Source organism: Nyctereutes procyonoides, unplaced genomic scaffold (assembly GCF_905146905.1).
Source record: "Nyctereutes procyonoides isolate TBG_1078 unplaced genomic scaffold, NYPRO_anot_genome, whole genome shotgun sequence".
NCBI lineage: Eukaryota > Metazoa > Chordata > Mammalia > Carnivora > Canidae > Nyctereutes > Nyctereutes procyonoides.
Genome location: NW_026575122.1, coordinates 23,548,327 through 23,568,027, shown reverse-complemented (window position 1 = coordinate 23,568,027; position 19,701 = coordinate 23,548,327). Strand labels below are relative to the sequence as shown.

The following is a 19,701-nucleotide window of genomic DNA, read 5'->3' as shown; positions in this document are numbered from 1 at the left end:
GCAAACAGGATGGCTGGAGCTCCAGCAGCCATTCAGAAGAACCGAGAGATGACCTTACAGGTATAAGTCAGAGAGAGATGTTGGAGCTGAAAGAAGAGCCTGAGTTCCTGGTGATCATGAGGCCACCATAATTCTAGACTTATGTGAGAAAGAAATAAACTTTCATTTTAAGTCACCAGATTTGGGGGATTTTTGTTACAGGTATCTGAATGTAAGCCCAGTTGAGTGTTTTTGTTTCTCATTGATTTTTAGGAATTTTTAAAAATAAAATCTGGGTACTAGTCAATGTGGGTTTTATTTGAGAGAAATACCTTTCCATGGCTTGTGGCTTGTCTTTTCATCCTCCTGTGACATTTTGATGTACACTGGAAATTATCTGTAATAGCATTTAATTTTTTAGTGTGGAAAAGGATTTCTACTCGGATGGCATTGATAAATTAAAAAGCAGATGTCCCCAAGTTTACTATATATAAAACCAGCATAGTAAAAAAGTGGATCCCTGTCATTCTGATTCCTGCATTTTTCAGGATCTTATTTTTTTTTTCATGTTAAAGATTAGGAGATGAATATTCAACGGATAGTTTGGTCTGTAGGAACCCTCAGATTGCTCTAAGGCAGGGGCTGCTAACCTTTTTCTGTAAAGGGCCGGCCTGTAAATATTCCAGTGTTTTGCAGGTCAGTGTGGTGTCGCCACAACCACTGAACTCTGCTTTTAGGGTGATGAGGTAAGCAACATGTGAGGCATAAACATGCCTTTTTCCATGGCGCTGAAGTTTGAATTTAATATAATTCCGCATCAAAACTCTTTTCTGAATTTCTTTCAGCCACTCCGCTTGTAGGCTGTATTAAAACCAGCGGTGGGCTGTGGAGTGGTCTGCTGCTCCTCCTCCAAGGCATTTAAATGAATCCCGTGGGACAAACTGACAGACGGTGCTTCACTATCTGGAAAGCCGCGTCCAGGTGGTTCTGTGCCTTCGAAGCCTGCATAAAGGTCAGAACTAGGAAGTGAAGGAAAGGCGAACGGCAGGCTTATGTCGGGGTGTGCAACAGCGTGGGACGCGACGGCCGCGGCCTGCACGGGCGCGCTGTGGGGGGAGGGGGCGCTGCTGAGCTGGCTTGGGAGGCCCGAGAGCTGAGGCCGCCGACCGCGACCCCGAGCAGGCTGCCGGCAAAGCACCCGCCGTTACTGGTTCCCGACGCTCTGAGAAAAGGGCGTTGGGCTTTCAATCATTCATTCATTCAGTCCCCTTTTCAGCAAATGGTTCCAAGTCCTGGTTTGTTGCTTCAACACCTCGGCCTCTAAACTCTGAGTCCTGACCCCGCGGGGAGCCTTCTCCAGGGCTGATTCGTGGCAGGGCCTCCTCGGAGGAAGGTTCGCTTCGTCGTGGGGACGTCCATCAAGCAGGGCCTCTCCGGGCGGGCGGACGGGGCCGGCAGGGCGGGCACACACGCGCAAAGCGGTTCTCGCACGCCCCCGGCCCGCGCTGTCCTGCGGCCGTGGGCCCGCCAGGGCGCCCCCGCTAGGCGAGCGGCCTTGGGCACCAGCCCACGCGTTCCGGGCCGGCGTTTCCCTGGGCCGCCTGGGAGGAGCCCCTGCTCGCGCGGCGCCGCCAGACGCTCCTCGAGAAGACTCGACCCTCAGACGCAGGTGCGCCAGCCCCTCGGGGCGCCCTGTCCCGGCACGCCGGCCTGGGACTTCCTGTGCGTGGGACCCCAGCGGTGACCCGCTGGCCGGCGAGAGCCCGTCGGGTCCTCGGACCCCCTCGCCGGCCCGACCCCCTCCCCCGGGCCGCCTCCCCGAGGCCCCGCCTTCCGCGGACGCGCCGGCGGCCGGGCCGCTCTGGGGGCGGGGGCCCCGGGGCCTGGGGCAGCCGAGCTCCGCGGGTGCCACCCCGAGGCGCAGGCCGGCCGCGAGCCGCGAGCCGCGAGCCGCGAGCCCCTCCCTCCACCTGTCCCCGCCCCGGCGCCCGGCTCGGCCGGCGGGCGGCGGCGGCGGCGGCGGCGGCGGCGGCGGCGGCGGGGCGGGCGGGCGGCCATGGCGGCGGGCGCAGGGGCCAGGCCGGGGCTGCGCTGGCCGAGGGCGCTGGCGGAGCCGCTGAGCGCGGCGCAGCTGCGGCGGCTGGAGGAGCACCGCTACTGCGCGGCCGGCGTGTCGCTGCTCGAGCCGCCGCTGCAGGTCTACTGGACCTGGCTGCTGCGGTGGGTCCCGCTCTGGGTGGCCCCCAACTCCATCACCCTGCTGGGCCTGGCCGTCAACCTGTTCACCACGCTGGCGCTCATCTCCTATTGCCCCACGGCCACCGAGGAGGTAGGGCCCGCCGCCCGCCCCGGGGGACGAGGGCCCCCCCAACTGCTGTCCGGGAGCCCCGCGTCCCCGCCTCGGCCCCGCCCCAGTGCGCCGCCGTCCCGGGAGGGGAGCGGAGGGACCGCCGCGCGGCTGGCCCTCGGGGGCGGGAGGTGGGGGACGCGGCCGCTGCCCCGCGCGGGGTCCGCCCCGAGCCTCCCCGGCGGCGGCCGGGTCGTCAAGGTCGCCGCGGCCGCCCCGGGTCCTCTCCAGCCGCGCCCCGGCCACCGCGAGCCGGGGGCCTGCCTGGGCCCCCCGGAGCCGTCGGTTGCTTTGCTCGCTGCGGCCTGAACGCCGCGTCCCCGCCGGGCCGGCCCGCCCGAGGGACCCTGTGCACACTCTGAGGACTCCGCAGGTTCCTGGGGCTTGTGCTGGTGACCCCGAAATTCTCGGCGGCCCCGATGGAAGACGCGGTACTTCCGAGTAGCGACTCCCGTGTGCTTCCTTGACAGGGCCAATAAGAGGGTGTTAGAGGACACGGTCCTTACCGTCACGACCCGGGAACCGCAGATTGTGTTGGCCGTGCGTGTACGGCCTGTGTCCCAAATAAGAGTGAAGAGCGGGGCTCCGGGCAGCTGTTCCCCGGAAGCCCCGCTCCCCAGCGCCCCGCACCGCAGGGCCCCGCTCCCTGGCTGTACTGTCCTGCGCTGCACTCAGGACGGGAACGCCGCCTTGCACATGCTGCCACACTTTCTTGTCTTTGCTCTCCAAATAGCGAAATCCCCTTTATGATCATATGTGAGCGTAGGTTCTGTGGGAGAACTGATTCAAATCGAGGCTGGATTGCAGGAATATAATGGAGCTATTTTATGCCTTCCATACCGTGTGTCCATTTAACAAACTACCTAATGGAGCCTACATTTTTTTGAACACCTGTTGCCCGTTGGTGGTTATGTGTATTGCCATAGGAGTTCTTCTTGGCAGACGTTTCCACTGTTGTTCATTTTCATATTGTTTGCACAAAGTGAATTTCTTTAGTTTTTGGTTTTTGAAACTTGTTTGCAGGATTTGCTAGAGACCTAGAGGTCGTGGGCTAGAATGGAAGGAGCGCTGGGTTTGGGTTCTCATCTGGCCACACTATGGAGAGACCGGCTGGTCAGTTTTCCCACGTGTGAAATAGAAAGTCATACCTGCCAAACCAATTTCACAAGGACACAGTGAGGATTAAATACTGTATTAGCTGAAGATAAATGTAGGAAGTGGCGATTTGCCCGACAAATTAAAAATATTACTCAACACATTAAAAATACCACTGTTACTAAAAATGGCCTAAAAACCTATAGTTAAATTTAGTTTTTATTGGGCCTAAATTTGGCTAACAGCATTTGGATGTTTCTGATTTTTGCCAGTTAAACTGTGAACTTGTCAATATTACTAATTTCAGATCCATTTGTTGAGCACTTACAAAAAGCAGGGCAAAAAAAAAGGGGGGGGGCACACAAACAAGTCCAAGAGATCCTGTTTAGGAGTATCAAGAGGGACCTGATGGAAGAGGTAATTTATGATTAATTTTTAGGCTCAGCCTCATTCCAAAAACAAACAAACAAACAAACAAAAAAAAAACAATGCTGCGGGGAGGGGAAATCTCAGACATGTAAAAAAAAAAAAAAAAAAAAAGGAAAAGTGAAAAAATCAGAATGGCCCTATAAAGGAGGAATGAGAGTTAAAGTAATAAGATGAAACTGAGAAGAGTTTCTGAAACATATTAGATCCTCCTGCACATGCTTTTAAGTGACTGAAGTAGTGAGGGGACGAGCCATCACAGGATTCATGTTGCCTGTTTGATAAAATCCTATAGCAATAATAGGAAAGAAGCATTGGCAGCCTGAGCTACTTTGCTTTCAGGTCACAAAGCTAGTAAATGACAGGACCCGACAGGATTCAGATCCAAGTCAATCTGACCCCAAGGCCTATATATATTTATACAATTTATATTTTTATGGTTATGTTTATAACCATATATAACATAACAAATATATTTATTAAATTTATACATATATTTAAATATATATATGTATATATATATATATATATTTTTTTTTTTTTTAAACAACATATCACTTTCTTGTATGGAGTTCCTGCCTTTCTCTATGTGATATGCAGGAAAAATTCCTTGTGTCTTATTAATATTTATCAGGTATATAAAGTGCTTTCACATCCATTGCTGCCTTTGTGTTTTATATCCACCTAAGGAGTTTGGCCAGTTTTTTCCCTTCCTAGAATGGCCTTTCTACCATTTTCGTATTTCTTCTATCCATCCATCCTGAAGTAATAGTAGTATACACATTTTTATTAAGAGGAAATTGAGGCCCCCGAGGGTTAAGTGACATTAACCTGACTTGGAACATGTTTTCAGATTCTTAAGCTTAAGAATTATTAGTGCTTTTTCAAACTTGATAAAACCCAGAAAGGGTTAGGAAAAATACGTAAGGTTTTTGGATTTAGTTGCTTAGGCTTATGTACCCGTACAGGATGTAATCCTACCTGTAGAGGGTTATGTATATGCAATGTTGACTATATATGTCTATTAATAATAACACTTGATCTGTTTTTTTAACTACTATGTTCGTAGTAGTTGGACAGAAATGGGGATGAAGGGAAGTAAATAGAAAATAGGACAGAATGGGGATGAAGGGAAGTAAATAGAAAAAAAAAATAAGTGATTTATATGGAGTACTACAATCGGTGTTCCTTCTTTTCTCCCCCCTACAATGGTGTTCTGAATTGCATGTCGTGCTACTGCTTCTGTTAAAGAACTTTTACTGCAGCCAAATTCAACTACTTGCTCTAGCAAGGATTTCTCTTTTTGTCCCTCTCTTTTCTCCTTTTGTTTCCTTCTTCCTGTCCTGCTTCCATCTCTCCGTGCCCAGTTCTAACATGACTTCTTTATAAAATTTTTCTTCCTTCTCCAGAGTCAATCCTCTAAACTCCAATAAAAATAACAACATCAACTAACATTTACTGGATATTAACTATGTACCAGGCATTATTTTAAGGTGCTTTAGCCTATTGCCTCATTTAAAGTCGTCTCAACAACTTTATGAAGTGGTACTATTATTCTCCCCATTTGATAGATTAGGAAACTGAAAGGGAAATTACCCTCTTCCAGGATACATAGCTTTTTTTGTTTTTGTTTTTAAATATTTTACTTATTCATGAGACACAGAGAGAAAGGCAGAGGCAGGCAGAGGGAGAAGCAGTCTCCCTGCAGGGAGCCCAATGTGGGACTTGATTCCCGATCCTGAGATCACACCCTGAGCCTGAGGCAGACGCTCCACAGCTGAGCCCCCTGGCGCCCCTGGGGTACAGAGCTTTATTTTTTTTCACTTACAGTTTATACATTTTATTTTTTATTTTTTAATAATAAATTTATTTTTTTATTGGTGTTCAATTTGCCATCATACAGAATAACACCCAGTGCTCATCCCGTCAAGTGCCCCCTCAGTGCCCGTCACCCATCCACCCCCACCCCCCCGCCCTCCTCCCCTTCCACCACCTCCAGCTCGTTTCCCAGAGTTAGGAGTCTTGCATGTTCTGTCTCCCTTTCTGATATTTCCTACCCATTTCTTCTCCCTTCCCTTCTATTCCCTTTCACTATTATTTATATTCCCCAAATGAATGAGACCATATAATGTTTGTCCTTCTCCGATTGACTTATTTCACTCAGTATAATACCCTCCAGTTCCATCCACGTCGAAGCAAATGGTGGGTATTTGTCGTTTCTAATGGCTGAGTAATATTCCATTGTATACATAAACCACATCTTCTTTATCCCTTCATCTTTCGATGGACACCGAGGCTTCTTCCACTCACACAGCAATTCGGCAGTGTGGCAGGATACAAAATCAATGCCCAGAAGTCAGTGGCATTTCTATACACTAACAATGAGACTGAAGAAAGAGAAATTAAGGAGTCAATCCCATTTACAATTGCACCCAAAAGCATAAGATACCTAGGAATAAACCTAACCAAAGAGGTAAAGGATCTATACCCTAAAAACTATAGAACACTTCTGAAAGAAATTGAGGAAGACACAAAGAGATGGAAAAATATTCCATGCTCATGGATTGGCAGAATTAATATTATGAAAAAGTCAATGTTACCCAGGGCAATTTACACGTTTAATGCAATCCCTATCAAAATACCATGGACTTTCTTCAGAGAGTTAGAACAAATTATTTTAAGATTTGTGTGGAATCAGAAAAGACCCCGAATAGCCAGGGGAATTTTAAAAAAGAAAACCATAGCTGGGGGCATCACAATGCCAGATTTCAGGTTGCAGTACAAAGCTGGGGTACAGAGCTTTAAAGGAGACCAGAGTCCAAGCCAGACCATGGCGCTTCAGCCGCAGGGCTTTCTTTGTAGGTCTCCCTGGAACTTTAGACCTGGGCCTAACTTTTCCATTTTATTTTGGTTCTGTGTGTCTTACTGAGCAGGACAACCTACAAGCTTTTAAGTTCAGATAGAGATTGCCCGTGTGTACATTGTGTACCACGCAGTGCCTTGCATAATACAGAGGCCAAGTAAATAAATATTCACTAAATTATTGCCTTCATGCATGAAATGTCATCCTAGGAGATGATGTTTTCCCACTCTTACCCAGTTTAAGCTGGTCTTGGATTAAATACTTATTTGTTGTCTAGCCTGGGAATTTTAACAAGAGTAAGCAAGATTTAGGGCTCCTAGAGCAAAAGGGAACTGAGGCCAGCAGCCACTCGGACCTCAGGACTTAAGGAGGTACGTGCTGGCCCGCAACCTTGAGGGTCAGTGCAGCCTCCACCTCTGAGGCCTGCATGGACTCCCGGGCCTCACCCTAGTCCCAGCCTTGCTTGGGGCTTGCCCATTTGATTCCCATAGTTTCCCTGTGCTCCATTATATGAGCTGTTCCTCCTGAGACTTTTGACCTGGGTCTAAAGACTCTGACCCCTTGGGTTTTGCAACGTTAACAGAGCAGGTGTTAAAGCACCCAGTGAAGTTGGTGCTGATGATCCATCCGGCTCAGGGGATTCTCTTCGAGCCCCCCTCCTTCTGGTTCCCCTGAGCAAAATGGGGGACTGGCACTTTTCACGAGAGCTCAAATACTAAAGAAGGTTTTAAGAGAGAGGGGAAAAAAAGACTGTTTCCCAAAATATAAAATGAAAGAAAGCTACCTTTCAAAGTACAGATTTCTAAAATTGTGAGAGCCCCTCGGGTCATAAGTTGCAGGTGGAGCCACATTGGTGTATGCTGCCTGCTTTCCTTCCCGTCTTGGAACCTGCTTCATTTCCTCAAAATGGGTTTGCCCTGCTCAAGTGCTGGCCCTGAGCAGAGTTGAGGCTCTGTCCAGTGCAAACCAGTAAGGCCCTGGGGCCCTTCCCCACTGGTGCAAGCACCGCCTTCTCCCCCCCCCCACCCCCCGCGGTTCTGGGGGCCTGGGGGTGCGGGTGGAACTCCCTCTGTGACCAGGGAAGTGGCCTGATCAGCCACAGGCGCTCAGCAGCCTCACAGTCATGTCAGGGGCACCACAGTGTCAGGTTAGGTGTCTATAAGAAAAGCCACGGATTTTCTTTGAAAAATCCTCTTAACACCACACCAGCATTACATTTCTTCACATAGGCATGATTTGTCTTCTAATTTTCTTTCTTCCAACTTCTTATAAATGCACTTTCTGTTTTTAGGGAGAGAGAAGTCAGTTGCTGTTAGCAGCTGACCCCATTGTTCCTGGTTATATAATAACTTTTGCCTATGTGTCAACTCACACACCAAGGCCATTTAAAGCAAAGACTTCATTTTTTTAAGTTTAAAAATTTACATAAATAGGATTTATCTATCTATCTTTCATTGGTGAAGTTATTACTTAAATTGTGATATAGCCACATAATTGAATACCATGTCCTCATTTAAAAGATTGATGCAGGTCTTAATGGTTGACCTGGAAAGATTCCCATGATAATATAGTTAAATTCTGATCCTAAAAGATATAGTAAATACTATGAAAATTATATAATTTAAAACTTTAAATGTCAGGAATCTAATCTTACCTGGAGAAGCTCTACTTTTTGAAATAGGTTCCTTCTGTAGTAGTATTTTGATAAATTGCTTATGACTTTATAATGCATAATCCAAGCCTGACTTTTCCGGCTTATGTTTAAAATTTTTGAAAAGACGTTCACATGAAAAGATGAAATGAGTTGGGGTGGATTTTGTAGATCCTCCTTCAATCCGGAGTCTCTTCTGTAATTATACCTGTTTTGAGAAGACTCTGGGAAGGAAGGGTCCTGCAGTTCTTGGCCAGTGGATCTCCAACCTGGTTTTGGAGACCTGGTTTTGTAGAGATAACAAGTTAGGAAAGAAGATGACAACTTGCAGGCTATGTCATAGCTTCCAGGTAGGAGCAGAGATGATGACATCATGGAAAAAAAAAAAAAGGTAGGCTGGGCCCCTCTGGCCTTGGGAAGACTGGAAAGGGGTGAACCGGATACAGGGGATCAGAGTGCCTTCCTGGGTTTAAAAGGAAGCAGGTGTCGTGTGGTCACAGCCATCTTCTCAGGCTCAGTGCACTTGAAATTGGATTGTGTGAGCAGGAGCGCTTCTCAGCAGGGTCTGTGCCATCTGTGGCATGATGGGTCCCTTACCTAGGGCAGGACAGGAGACCCAGGTCTAACTCGTGGGCCCAGTCCGGCCACTCATCTCAATAGGATATCTTCACCACCCCCCCCTTAGGTTTTCCTTTCTACTTGAATAACAAGCACATGATAACTGCCCTGCCCCTGTGGGTTGCCACATCAAGCGACATAAAGCTGAAGAATGCCCTTTGTTGTCCTGTTGAAGATACTGATCCAATGGCTGTAATTGCTCATGGATCCTCTGGTCCTGAAGCAGAGATCTGATCCCTGATTTGTGAGGAAATCTTGCATTTTCCAGGCCTCAACCTTCGTATTGGCTGAGACCTCCTCTCTCTTTTTTTTGTTCAAATTCCCCTGCACTCTTCACCTATTTAAGTTCTAAATCTTAACTCCTCTAGTGTCCTGATGAAGTCATTTTAAGTTAGTGAACTAGTAAGTCTTCCTTTCCTTTTTCCAAATGAGAGGTAGAGTCTACCCCCAAATGTGGTATCCTGGAATGACTGAAATTATTTCAGTATGGATTTTTTAAAAAGATTTTATTTATTTATTTGAGAGAGAGAGGGGGGAGAGAGAGAGATTGATTGATTGATTGATTGATGGAAGCACCAGCCGGGGAGAGGGGCAGAGGCAGAGGGAGAAGCAGACCCTGGACCAGACTCAGGACCCGGGATCATGCCCTGAGCCAAAGGCAGATGCTTAGCCAGCTGCCCACCCAGGCACTGTCAGTAGGTTTTCCATTAATGCCTTGACCTTCCAACTTAGCTGTAGCCAGCCTCCCAGATCAGAGATCAGAATTAAGCTTTTAACGTGGACCTTGGCTCCAATGTCTTAGTATAAGAAGGTTCTGTGCCTAGAAGTGAGAAATGGGCTACCTGCCAGGTAGAGGGTGTACTTTTAGAGTCTATCATGTAGGGGGAAGGTACCTGATGGAAAATAGGTAAGAAAAGCGACTTTTTATGGCATTCTAGAAATTTTAAGAACTTCAGTTTCCAATTTTGCATAGGTTTGATATGTAACTTTGCTATCCTTTTTATCAAAATTAAAACAATATAATTTTTCATAGTAGGAAAAAATGCGTAAGAATTTGCTAGTTTGAAAAGAATCACCAGAATTGTTCTCTGCAAAAACACTTTGGGATTCTTTCAAAAAAGATTCTAGGTGGTTTGTTTTATTTTGCTTTTTCTACTTTTGTACTGTCACAATGAGTTATCAGTTCTGATTTTTAGCTCCCTCTTTTTTCATAGTTTACAGATAAGCCTTTATGCTAATTAGAATTGAATGTGACATATAATTTTTTCATTTTAATTCCAACATAGTTAATATCGAGTCTTACATTAGTCTCGGGAGTATAATACACTGATTCAGCCATTCCCTACCTTACTCAGTGCTCATCACAACAAGTGCGCCCCTTCGTCCCCCTTCACCCACCCCCACAACCCTGGCCTTCTGGGAACCCTCTGTTTGTTCTCCATACTGAAGTGTCTGCTTTTGGGATTGTCTCCTTCCCCCAGCCCTTATTCATTTATTTTGTTTCTTAAATTCTACATATGAGTGAAATATAACAGTATTTGTCTTTCTCTCACTATCTCACTTAGCATTATATTGTCTAGCTCCATCCATGTTTTGTCCAACAATGGTAAGATTTCATTTCTTATAGCTGAGTAATATTCCCTTGTATGTAGGCCGCATCTTCTTTACTCGTTCCTCAACACCTGGGCTGCTGCCATAATTCGGCTATTGTAAGTAATGCTGCAGTAAACATCGGGGTGCATGTGTACTTTCAAACTAGTGTTTTCACATTCTTTGGATAAGCGCCAAGTAGTATGATTACTGGGTCATAGGATAGCTCTATTTTTAATTTTCTGAGGAACCTGCAGACTGTCTCCTACAGTGGCCACACAGTTTGCATGTCCACCAACAGTGCATGAGGGTTCTTTCTCCCCACATCCTCACCAATACTTATTGTTTCTTTGACTGTGATATTTTAATATGCATATTCACAACTCAGATTGCTTCTAGTCTTAATTATATTTATACTGCTTGTCTTTTAACTGGAAGAGACTCAATAAGTCCTTTTAAGCAATTAGTGTAATCATTAATATTGAGCACATAATATTAGCAAATGATACTTTGATTAAAGTCAGTTGAAAGTAAACTTCTGTTTGCTTAGAAATATTGAGGAACAGAGTAACAGGTTGACTAGATATTTGTAGAATTCCCACATATTTGGTGTTTTAAAAATATATATGCCACTGAAAGTATACAAAACAATTAAGTGAGAATAGCTGACTTTTACTGAGCACTTACTGTTTGCTAGGCTCTATATAAAGAGCTAAGAATTGCTTCATCGGATACAAGAACTATTATTCATATCTTCCATGTGAGTAACCACAGTTTAAAGAGGTTAAGTGACTTGACCAAGGTCACTTGGCTATTACATGACAGAGCCAAGGACTCACACACAGAGCTAACTTCAAAACCCTTCTTAATAATTTTGCTGTACTTCCTCTCTAAGACATAGAAATCTGACAACACTATTCTCTATGCTTCTGTTTTCCTCTGTCTTCTTTTTTTTTAAGATTTTATTTATTCATGAGAGAGAGAGAGAGAGAGAGAGAGGCAGAGACACAGGCAGAGGGAGAAGCAGGCTCCATGCAGGGAGCCTGATGTGGGACTTGATCCCGGGTCTCCAGGATCACGCCTAGGTCGAAGGCGGCGCTAAACCGCTGAGCCACCCTGGCTGCCCGTTCTTCTGGTTTCTGATTATGACTTATTCTGTTTTGTGTTTGTTGAGCTTCTTAGATATGTGAGTTTATAAATTTCACCAAATTTGGGAATCTTTCAGCCATTATTTCTTATATTTTTCATGTCCAACCCTCCCTTCTCTCTCCCAAGACTCCTATAAAAATGTTAGATTGCTTCTGTTGTCCCGCCAGTCACTGATACCAAGATCAGTTATTGGTGGTCTTTTTTCTTCCTGTGCATTTATTTTGGATAGTTTCCATCAGGAGTCTACAAGTTCACTGATCTTTTCTCCTGCATTGTCCAGTCTCATCTAGTATATTTTACATTTCAAATATTGTTTTCTCATATCTATGGATTTCACTTGAATCTTTTATGTTTTCCTTCGCCTTCTTGAGCATGTGAAGCATAGTTATAATAACTTAATGTCCTCATATAATTCCATCTAATTCCATTTTCTCTGTCATTCCTGGATCCAATCATATTAATTGATTTTACTTCTAATTGTAGATCATATTCTCCTACATCTTTGCATGACTGGTAATTTTTTATTAGATGCCAAACATTGTGAACTTTCTATCTTTGGGTACTAGATTTTTTTTTTGTCCCTTTAAGACATGGTACTTTGTGTTGGCTGTAATCGAGTTGCATAGGATCATTTGGGTTCTTTTGAGGATGGACTTTATGTCTGTTAGGACTATTCCAGAAGGCTGTGAGTCTTGGGGCTAATTTCTCCCCACTGCTAAGGCGATACATTCCTGAGAACTCTACCCAGTATCCTAGGTATTACAAAGTCTTTCTGCTGTGTATACTAGGAGCATGAAAAATTTCCAGCTTTCAGTGGTCTTCAAGAATTATGTGGCCTTCTGCCGTTCGGTGTTTCCTTCCCTGGCCCTGGTATAGTTTTCTCTCATTCAGGCACAGTTCACTTCTCAGCTAGACTCAAAGGTACCCTTCTGTACATCTTGTGTCCCTCTTTTCTCTGTGCTGTGCTCCACAAATTCTAGCTGCTTTGACCTTCTTGAATTCTGCTACGTTTCTTCTCAACATAGCAAGATCTTTGGGCTCTGTTCAGGTTCTACATTCTTATACTGTGATGGGAAAACTGCCTGTAGGTACTAAGCCAGAATCGTCTAGAGCTTACCTCCTTTGTTTTCTTCTGTCAGGGATCATAGTGCTGCACTGCCTGCAATGTCTGAAAGCTTGTTTCATTTATTTTATTGCTTTTCTGGTTATATAAGGTGGGGAAATAGTCCAGTCCCCTCATATTCTATCATGAATGGAAGCAGAGATCTTCCAAATCACAATTTGTCTTTAAGATCTTTTTTCATAGAAAATCTTATTGAATAATTTCAAATCTAGGGCCACATGTAAATAATATATTGAAAGAGCTGTGGATTAGGAACTAATATTAGGGTCCTAATCCTTGCTCATTTAACTTTGTGCTTCTCACCATATGAACTTCTTTGTCCCTCTACTCACATGACTTAGAACGGTTCATTTGATTTCTCAATTTAGTTCTCATCTGTAAAAGGAGGGTTGTGAATGTTTCTTGTAACACCCTGAGATAATATAAGGTGAGAACACAAGAAAAATGTGTCAATTAGCATGGGCTGAACTATTTTCAAACAGAAACTAGCTTGTTGTCACTTAACAGTATTTCTTATTTATGTTTATTTTTAGGCACCATACTGGACATACCTTTTATGTGCATTGGGACTCTTTATCTACCAGTCACTGGATGCTATTGATGGGAAACAAGCCAGAAGAACAAATTCTTGTTCTCCTTTAGGAGAACTTTTTGACCATGGTTGTGACTCTCTTTCCACAGGTAAATTAGTGAAGGTTTTTTTCTTTACTTCTTTTTTCTTCTTTTTTTTTTTTTTTTGGTGGGGAGACGATGGCTCAAAAACTAAAATGAACTGAGCTGTTTGGTCAATTTTTTGGGCAGGTGTACACTTGGGAGAAAATTTGCAGTGTATTTTGAAAGTATGTTCAAAAATTAATTTTGCTCAGTGTACCTTATTGTAATGTCAAGATTACGTACTTTAAAACTCTGTATTTAAAAACAGTACATGACCATTATTTCATTAATCATTTTTAATTCTTAATGGTTCTTAAACCTTGTTTCTTTCAGTATTTATGGCAGTTGGAGCTTCAATTGCTGTGCGCTTAGGAACTCATCCTGACTGGTTGTTTTTCTGCTCTTTTATTGGGATGTTCATGTTTTACTGTGCTCATTGGCAGACTTATGTTTCAGGCGTGTTGAGGTTTGGAAAGTAAGTATGTTTTTCAAGTTGTACATTTTAGAATATAATCCAGTTTATTTTCACAGTCTATTATATTTTATTTATCCATAAGGAGACAAAGCTTCAATCAGGAATTTAAATTATCTTTTAAATGTACTGGAGCATCCATAAATGCTACACTTTAAGTCTTGTAGATATTCTGCATGTTATAAATGGCTACATATTTGATAATTTTTTTCTCCCTTTCTTCACTTTAGTAGCTTACTAACCCAAGCTTACATTATATAAGAGAAAGAGAAAAATAAAGGACCTGAATAATATAGAAAAAGAATGTGCAGTACTTAAGTAAATAGCATTTGACTTACATAATAAAATAATGAAATATAGAATCTAAAGGTCCTTATTGATCAAGTCTTCATGTGCCCAAAAAGGTGCACCCCTTACATCAGTCACCAACAACAGATAGTTGTGAGACTCTTTAGATGTGGTAGGCAATTGGGGAGATCCTGTAAAAGCACCTTGAAAATGTCAGAGCTAAATGTTAGATGATATATATGCCCCCGATGCCTCTTTCTTAGACATCAGGAAATAGTGCATGAAGCAGGAGCTCAGTTCACTTTTCCTGTTTCCCATTAGCTGCCTCTCTGCCCAATCCTTCAAGAACTATCTGCCATTGGTTCATTCTACCTTCCCATGTCTTCTGGTTCTTTTTTGGCCCGTCTTTATTGCTGCATAGGAGAAACAGCTCTGGAAAACACCACCACCACCACCACAAACCTCTGGTGATGATAAAAAAGAGAAGCTCAAATCTGTGGATCATATGACAGAGGGAAGGCTTAGGGAACTCATCAGATTGATTCTAAATTATGGAATAATTGCAGCTACCATCTAGTGCACTTGCATGTTTCAGGCACTGTACTAAGGGCTTTATATGTATTTCTCATCTATTCCTCACATTAACCGCTGTACAAATGAGGCAGAGGTTCTTTACCTTTCTTATACTACTAAGTATGGAGCCAAGATTAAAACTCAAGTTTGACTCCAGACCCCATACTCTTAGTGACTGCTGTTCAGTTAATCACATTGGATTAAGCAATGTGTTGAAGTCTGTAGAAGGATACAAAATGCATTTTTAAAATCCCTGTTTAAGGAGCTTTAATGCACTGTATTAAAGGGATGAGGTAATACTTCTGTGACACGGCTAATATACTCCATCACCAAGGGGAAAACGCCTTTCTCTAGGTTTCCATAAGCACTGAAGAAATCCTAAGTAAGGAAAAGGTAACTGTAGGCTGAATTAGTTTAAGAAAGCTTTTATGGAATATGTGAGTCTTTAGAATTCTTTATCTGCTGATCAAGAGCCCAAGGATCAAAAAGCCTGGCGAAAAAATTCCAGGTAATTATGTAAAGTTAAGAATCTATATCTATTTTAAAAAATTAAGATATGCTAAAATAGAGGGACACCTGGGTGGCTCAACTGAGCGTCTGCCTTTGGCTCAGGTCATGATCCTGGGGTCCCGGGATTGAGTCCCACATCGGGCTCCCCGCATGGAGCCTGCTTCTCCTTCTGCCTATGTCTCTGCCTCTCTCTGTGTCTCTCATGAATAAATAAATACTTTTTTTAAAAAAAGATATGCTAAAATAGAAAAATAGCTTTACAAAATCTAATGCATTTTTATTTGCTGAACTTGCTGTGGTAAACTAGAATAATATAATAATGAGTGTTCCGGTTAATTGTTGTTACTATTTAATAACTATATTTTATCATTTTGGCTTCTAACTTCATTAAAAATCTTTCTGAAATGAATTAGTTCACTCTGGCCTAGTTGTAAATTTTACACTCATTTGCTGTTGATTGCGAGTCTAATGTGTGCCTAGGACTGGAGCAGAGATGAGTTACTTGTGGGTGGTCCTTGCCAGACAAATTGGAGTAAAAGCCCCTAGGCAGAAGGATGAAGAAAGAAAGTGCTCAGAACATTAGGGAAATGACTATTGTGGTTTAGTCCCTAGCATGTAGGGGACAGGAGGGGATCCTACAGTACCGGGGATAGACAGCCATTTAAAATACTAACATTATGGGGCACCTGGGTGGCTCAGTCAGTTGGAAAATTTCCACTTTGGAAGCTTCCGATTTTGGCTCTGGTCTTGATGTCAGATTGGTGAGATTGAGCCCACATCCGCTCCATGCTGGGTGTGGAGCCTGCGAGATTCTCTCTCTCTCTGCTTCTCCCCCCCAAATTAAGTAATTAATTAAATTAATACCAACACTAGGGGGCAGAGATCCTAAGTAGTATATTTTTTACTTTGTCAAGGTAAAAATATCATAGAGCACTTTTTTTAAGATTTTTTTTTTTAAATTCATGAAAGACACAGAGAGAGAGAGAGGCAGAGGGAGAAGCAGGCTCCACGCAGGGAGCCCGATGCAGGACTCAATCCCAGGACTCCAGGATCATGCCTTGGGCGGAAGGCAGGCACCAAACCACTGAGCCACCTAGGGATCCCCTCATAGAGCATTGAGTAGAATCAATGATGGCTTAGCTTAGCATCACAAGAAGGACCCATATATAGGCTCTCAAGCACACCTGCGGAAATGCTTACGAACCATATCAGTATCAATTGTCTGTTGGCCAGAGTGAGTTCCTGAAAATTTTGTCATTTTCCAAGAGGCTAAATTAAAAAAAAAAAATTAATTCCGGTGTAGTTGACATACATCTTATATTAGCACAGGTACAACATAGTGACTCAATGATTTTGTACATTAGTCCGTGCTCATCGTGGTAAGTGTCCTCTCAATCCTCCTCACCTATTTCATGCATTTCCCCACCCTCTGATAACCATCAGTCTGTTTTTTTTGATTTGTCTCTTTTTTACTTTTCTTGTTTCATTTCTTAAATTCCACATGGGAGTGAAATTGTATGGTATTTGTCTTTCTCTGACCTCTTTTACTTCGCGTTTTACCCTCTAGCTAAATCCATGTTTCTGCAAATGGCAAGATTTTGTCCTTATTACGGCTAGTATTCCCATAAATGTATATATGTGTATCTCGTATATTTATCCATCTATTGAGAGGCTTAGTTTTTATAGTATTTATATTATTGTAATACAGAAGAGAAATGTAAATACTATTCTATTTTACTTGTGGATATTTTCATTGTTGTATGTTTTTTTTTTAATTTTTTTGTGGTTTTTTTTGTATGTTTTATCTTTTGAAAATATGTGGATTTTGGTGCAAATAAGAATTTGGTACCTTGAATTAGATCATTTAAACTATAAAACATTACTAAGTATTTTTAACTATAATTTTCAACTGTTTAAAGATTTTTTTTTTTTTTAGTAAATTGGGGGCACCTGGGTGGCTCAGTCGGTTAAGTGTCTACTTTTGTCTCAGTTCATGATCCCAGGGTCCTGGAATCCAACCTGAATCAGGCTCGCCGCTCTGCAGGAAGTCTGCTTCTCCCTCTCCCTCTGCCTGCCACTCCCCTCCCCCTGCTTGTACTCTCTCTCTAGGAAATCTTTAAAAAACAAAGCAAAAAACAAAAACAAAAACAATAGTTTTTTTAAAATAAATCAGTGACACATCAATTAGTATTTCCCTTAGCACAATATATAAGATTACAGTTAAAATCTGTCTGTATATTAATGTTTGCCATGTGAGATAAGACATGACTTATTTATAGTGTTTACTTTCCTGTAGCAAGAGTCTTAAGCAATTCTATAGAGTAATGCTTAAAACTCAATTTTAAAACCTGAACCAAGTCCAGTGTTTACTTGTATTATGTGCTATTTTGTTATTTACATGTGAACATATAGACTTATTAACTTTCTTTTATTTGAAAGTATGAGAATTTCCATATGGTATTAGGTTCATTTCTCAAAAAAATTACAGTAAAGGACTAGTTTCTACTCGTACCCTCAATCCATGGTGGACTAATAACATGCAGTTTAAAAATAAAAAATGAAAAATTACTTGCAAAATACAGTCCTCAATATTTCATTTAATTCAACAAATACAAAATTACTCTGTCAAATTACCATAAAAGTTTTTAAATGCTTACTCTCAATTTCTATACCAATCTCATTGTAACACTGTTGTGGATTGTCCTCCATGATTACAGTTGGGGATTAAGGATAACTTGCACAATATCCCCAGTATCCATCTGTCTTGGAGTTTTAAAGTCTTTTTTGGATCCGAACTTTAAAAACTTAGATCCATTATTGAGTTCTCTAAGTTTGTAAATTGTTATATAGAACATTCTTTTATTCTAATAATTCTAATTCTGATTCTTTTAATCTAATATATTTTTCAAGCCTCAACTCTTTCTTCATAGTTCAGATGTTTGAATATTTGGTGAGTGATTCTACCCTTTTTATCATATCCTTTCAGCTTTCTTTTTTCTAGACTTAATAATTGTTATTTATTTAGTTAATCCTTAAAAAGCAGAGAGGGAGAATGAAGCTTTGAGTTTAATTTAAAATCTGTAGTATGAATGATGTATATGTGAAACCAAGGTTCCTCCTTTTTCTCTACAAAGTACTACATGTTATATTAATATGTTTACCTTTTTCAACTAACTTACAGCCAAGAAGCCTTGGTTTGCCTGCCACTGATCTTACAAATACTAGTTACCATTTTTTCTATTTTCCCTTTTATATGTAGGTTAATGTTCAGTTCACCTTCTCAGCTGCCCCCAAAGTAACTTAGTCTAGAAGTCTTTTCTTCCCTGCCTGTTTTTTTTTTTTTGTCATATAATTACTACATATCTTATATTTGTAGAGCAGAGAGTATTCCTCTATCATCTGAAGACTCCAGGGCATCCTAGCAGAGATGTCAAGTGGATAGACAGACATAAAAATCTGGAGCTCAGAAAAAAAGATGTGGATTTGGAAATAGGGATTTTGAGGTCCTTAGCCTACAGATGGTAGTCTAAGCATAGACACAATGGTTCAGGAAATCCAAAAGGAGAAAAGATGGAATTCTGGAACTAGTAGCACTTAAGACATGGAAGCAGGGATCCCTGGGTGGCGCAGCGGTTTAGCGCCTGCCTTTGGCCCAGGGCATGATCCTGGAGACCCAGGATCGAATCCCACATCGGGCTCCCGGTGCATGGAGCCAGCTTCTCCCTCTGCCTATGTCTCTGCCTCTCTCCCTCTCTCTCTCTGTGACTATCATAAATAAATAAAAATTTAAAAAAAAAAAGACATGGAAGCAGCAGCAGTCTAGGAAGGACACTGAGCAGAGCTTCCAACAAGGCACCAGAATCATGAAAAAGCACAGAATAAATAAGAACATAGCAAAACATTTTAAGAAAGGGGGAACAATCGGCATTTTAAATATTGCAGAAAGTTACCCAAGGTATTAACTGAAATGTATCCCTTAGATTTGATAAATTGAAAGTCATTATTTACCTTAAACAATTTTAGTAGAATGGGGCCAAAGACCAGACTACGATGAATTAAGCAGCAAATATGAAGAGGAGGAAGTTACACATATATCCACTACTTTTCAGTTAGCCTAATTATGGCGCAGAGGAGAAGTCAGTAGCTTCAGGGAATGCTAACTAGAGACTGATTGATGTTGGTTGGTTTAGTGTTTTGGTTTTTTTTTTAAGAAACTTAAGCGTGTTCATGTATTAGGGAAAAATAATGTCTGTGGAAATCAAAACACTATAGTGACTTTTAGTAACCTAATAAGGAAAGCTATTTGAATTTTCCCTATTTTTTAAGTGACATTCACTTGGGAGTATTTAAGAATTTGTCTTAA

General features: G+C 42.4%; 1 protein-coding gene across 2 annotated transcripts in view; it reads left to right on the top strand.

Annotated features, from left to right (window-relative positions):
- The first annotated feature begins 2,030 nt into the window (after positions 1-2,030).
- CHPT1 (choline phosphotransferase 1) overlaps positions 2,031-19,701 on the top strand; it is a 28,892-nt gene continuing 11,221 nt past the window's right edge. For both annotated transcript variants that reach the window (XR_008665910.1, XM_055336570.1), the window contains exons 1-3: positions 2,031-2,308; positions 13,375-13,522; positions 13,829-13,970. Coding sequence is in view for 1 of the 2 variants with exons in the window: in XM_055336570.1 (XP_055192545.1) it covers positions 2,036-2,308; positions 13,375-13,522; positions 13,829-13,970 (563 nt within the window). In the remaining variant the exon portion in view is untranslated. The remainder of the gene's footprint in view (positions 2,309-13,374; positions 13,523-13,828; positions 13,971-19,701) is intronic.